Raw genomic sequence first — 2,013 nt, 5'->3', positions numbered from 1 at the left:
GGGTCTGTTTCAGGCTGTATGTGTGTTTGCTCTTTGCTTCTGCTCCTGGCTCTATGTGTATTTCCCGGGTCCTGTGGCTCTCTCTTTGCCATGTGTCTGAGTGTCAGTTCCTGCGTGGGCCCTAGTCAGGCCCTGGGTGTGTGGCTGTTGAGCTGTGCCTGCTCCATTCTGGCATCTCTGCTGGGGTCTCGGCCTCACGTCCCATTCCCAGGTGGGTCGCTGTCCAGCGCAGCATCCCTAAGGCACCCCTGGGCAGAGGGGCCTGGGAGCATAGTCCTGGCGGGGCTCACAGCTCGTCTCCCGCCGCCTCCAGCCCTGCACGTCCTGAGCCAGTGCTCGGCCCAGGCGCCACCCAGTCCAGCAGGGTGACCTGGCCCAGCCCCTCTGTTGCATTCCTCAGGATCAGGGTGGCATTGTCTACCTCCTCCGTCGAATTGGTCAGGTTTGCACTGTCCTGGAAGCCCCAGTCTGCCCCAGGGCTTCCTGGAGACCCTTCTTGGGTTGTGTCAGCCTTGGGTTGGGGTCCTGGGGCCTCGGAGCCCGGCACAGCATCAGAGGTCACGCGGGAGGCAGCATCGTTGTGCAAAGTTCTGGAGAACACTGATTGGGGAAGGGGGGCATCACAGGGGACAAGGTGGAGGTGGGGTCCTATGCTCCTTTCCTTGGCCCCCAGCCTCAGGGAACAGGGGCACAGGGGTCTTCTTCCCCTCCCCCAGAGGCCTAGGACGGAGACTTGGGGAGCCCAGACGAGGGTTTCAAAGGTGGGGATCCCCTACCTCGCACAGGCGCAAAGTCCCCGGGACTCTCGGCTTTGTTGGGGCCAAAAGGGCTGATGGAGGGGAGGATGATGAGGGCAAAGGACAGCAACAGAACCTGGTGGAGACAGCAGCAGGGTCACCCCCTCCCTCCCCTCCCCTGCAAGCACCTCCATCCCACAGGCAGGGAAACTGAGGCCCCAAAGACCAGACTGGATCATACTAGAGTTGTGGCACGAGGAGAGCTTGGACTCACTGTCACCTCCCTATGGGCCCCTCTGCTGAAGCCTAGGTCCCCGGCTTTCCTGGGGGCACCAGGACTCACCGCGACACAGGTGCCTGCCTGGGCTGACTTGCTGGTGGATTGCACCACAATGGCCTGGAGTTTCTTCAGCTGCTCCAAGAGGGACCTTAGAGAGACAGGCAGGCCTCCGCTGAGCCCTAAAGGGCCTCGGTCCTGCTTCTCGTCCATTTCCGGGGTCCCCCAGCCCCACTAAAGTCCAAATTCCATCCATCCTTCAAGGACCTCCGGCTCTTTATTATTTATTTATTTTATTTTACTTATTTTATTTTATTTGAGACAGAGTCTTGCTCTGTTGCCCAGGTTGGAGTGCAGTGACACGATCACAGCTGACTGCAAACTCCGCCTCCTGGGTTCACACCATTCTCCTTCCTCAGCCTCCCGAGTAGCTGGGACTACAGGCGTCCACCACCACACCCGGCTAATTGTTTTGTATTTTTAGTAGATACCAGGTTTCACTGCGTTAGCCAGCATGGTCTTGATCTCCTGACCTTGTGATCCGCCCGCCTCAGCCTCCCAAAGTGCTGGGGTTACAGGCGTGAGCCACTGCGCCCAGCCTTATTTATTTATTTTTGAGACAGAGCCTTGCACTGTCGCCCAGGCTGGAGTGCAGTGGTGTGATCTCGGCTCATGGCAACCTCCACCTCCCGAGTTCGAGCGATTCTCCTGCCTCAGCCTCCCGAGTAGCTGGGATTACAGGTGCCTGCCACCATGCCCGGCTAATTTTTTGTATTTTTAGTAGAGACGGTGTTTCACCATGTTGGCCAGGCTGGTCTCAAGCTCCTGACGTCAGGTGATCCACCTGCCTTGGCCTCCCAGAGTGCTGGGATTACAGGTGTGAGCCACCGCACCCGACCCATAGGTGAAACTTATTTCCTATGTCATTCTGCCATCACATGGGTTCTCTGCTTTTCCTGCAAGGGACTCTGGGGCTGCTTCCCTTGTCCTCTGCCCCAG

The 2,013-nt window shown here is 58.4% G+C and overlaps 1 protein-coding gene across 1 annotated transcript in view; it reads right to left on the bottom strand.

Moving 5' to 3' along the window:
• Nucleotides 1–125: 125 nt before the first annotated feature.
• Nucleotides 126–2,013, bottom strand: part of CREB3L3 (cAMP responsive element binding protein 3-like 3) — a 23,156-nt gene continuing 21,268 nt past the window's right edge. Inside the window, 6 exon segments of the mRNA XM_011967352.1 lie at nt 126–149; nt 151–293; nt 296–337; nt 340–600; nt 777–873; nt 1,081–1,136. Coding sequence (XP_011822742.1) covers nt 126–149; nt 151–293; nt 296–337; nt 340–600; nt 777–873; nt 1,081–1,136 — 623 coding nt within the window.

The sequence above is a fragment of the Mandrillus leucophaeus genome, unplaced genomic scaffold (assembly GCF_000951045.1).
Source record: "Mandrillus leucophaeus isolate KB7577 unplaced genomic scaffold, Mleu.le_1.0 Scaffold8, whole genome shotgun sequence".
Classification (NCBI taxonomy): Eukaryota; Metazoa; Chordata; class Mammalia; order Primates; family Cercopithecidae; genus Mandrillus; species Mandrillus leucophaeus.
Note: the sequence above shows the minus strand (reverse complement) of the source record. Positions and strands in the feature narration are given on the sequence as shown.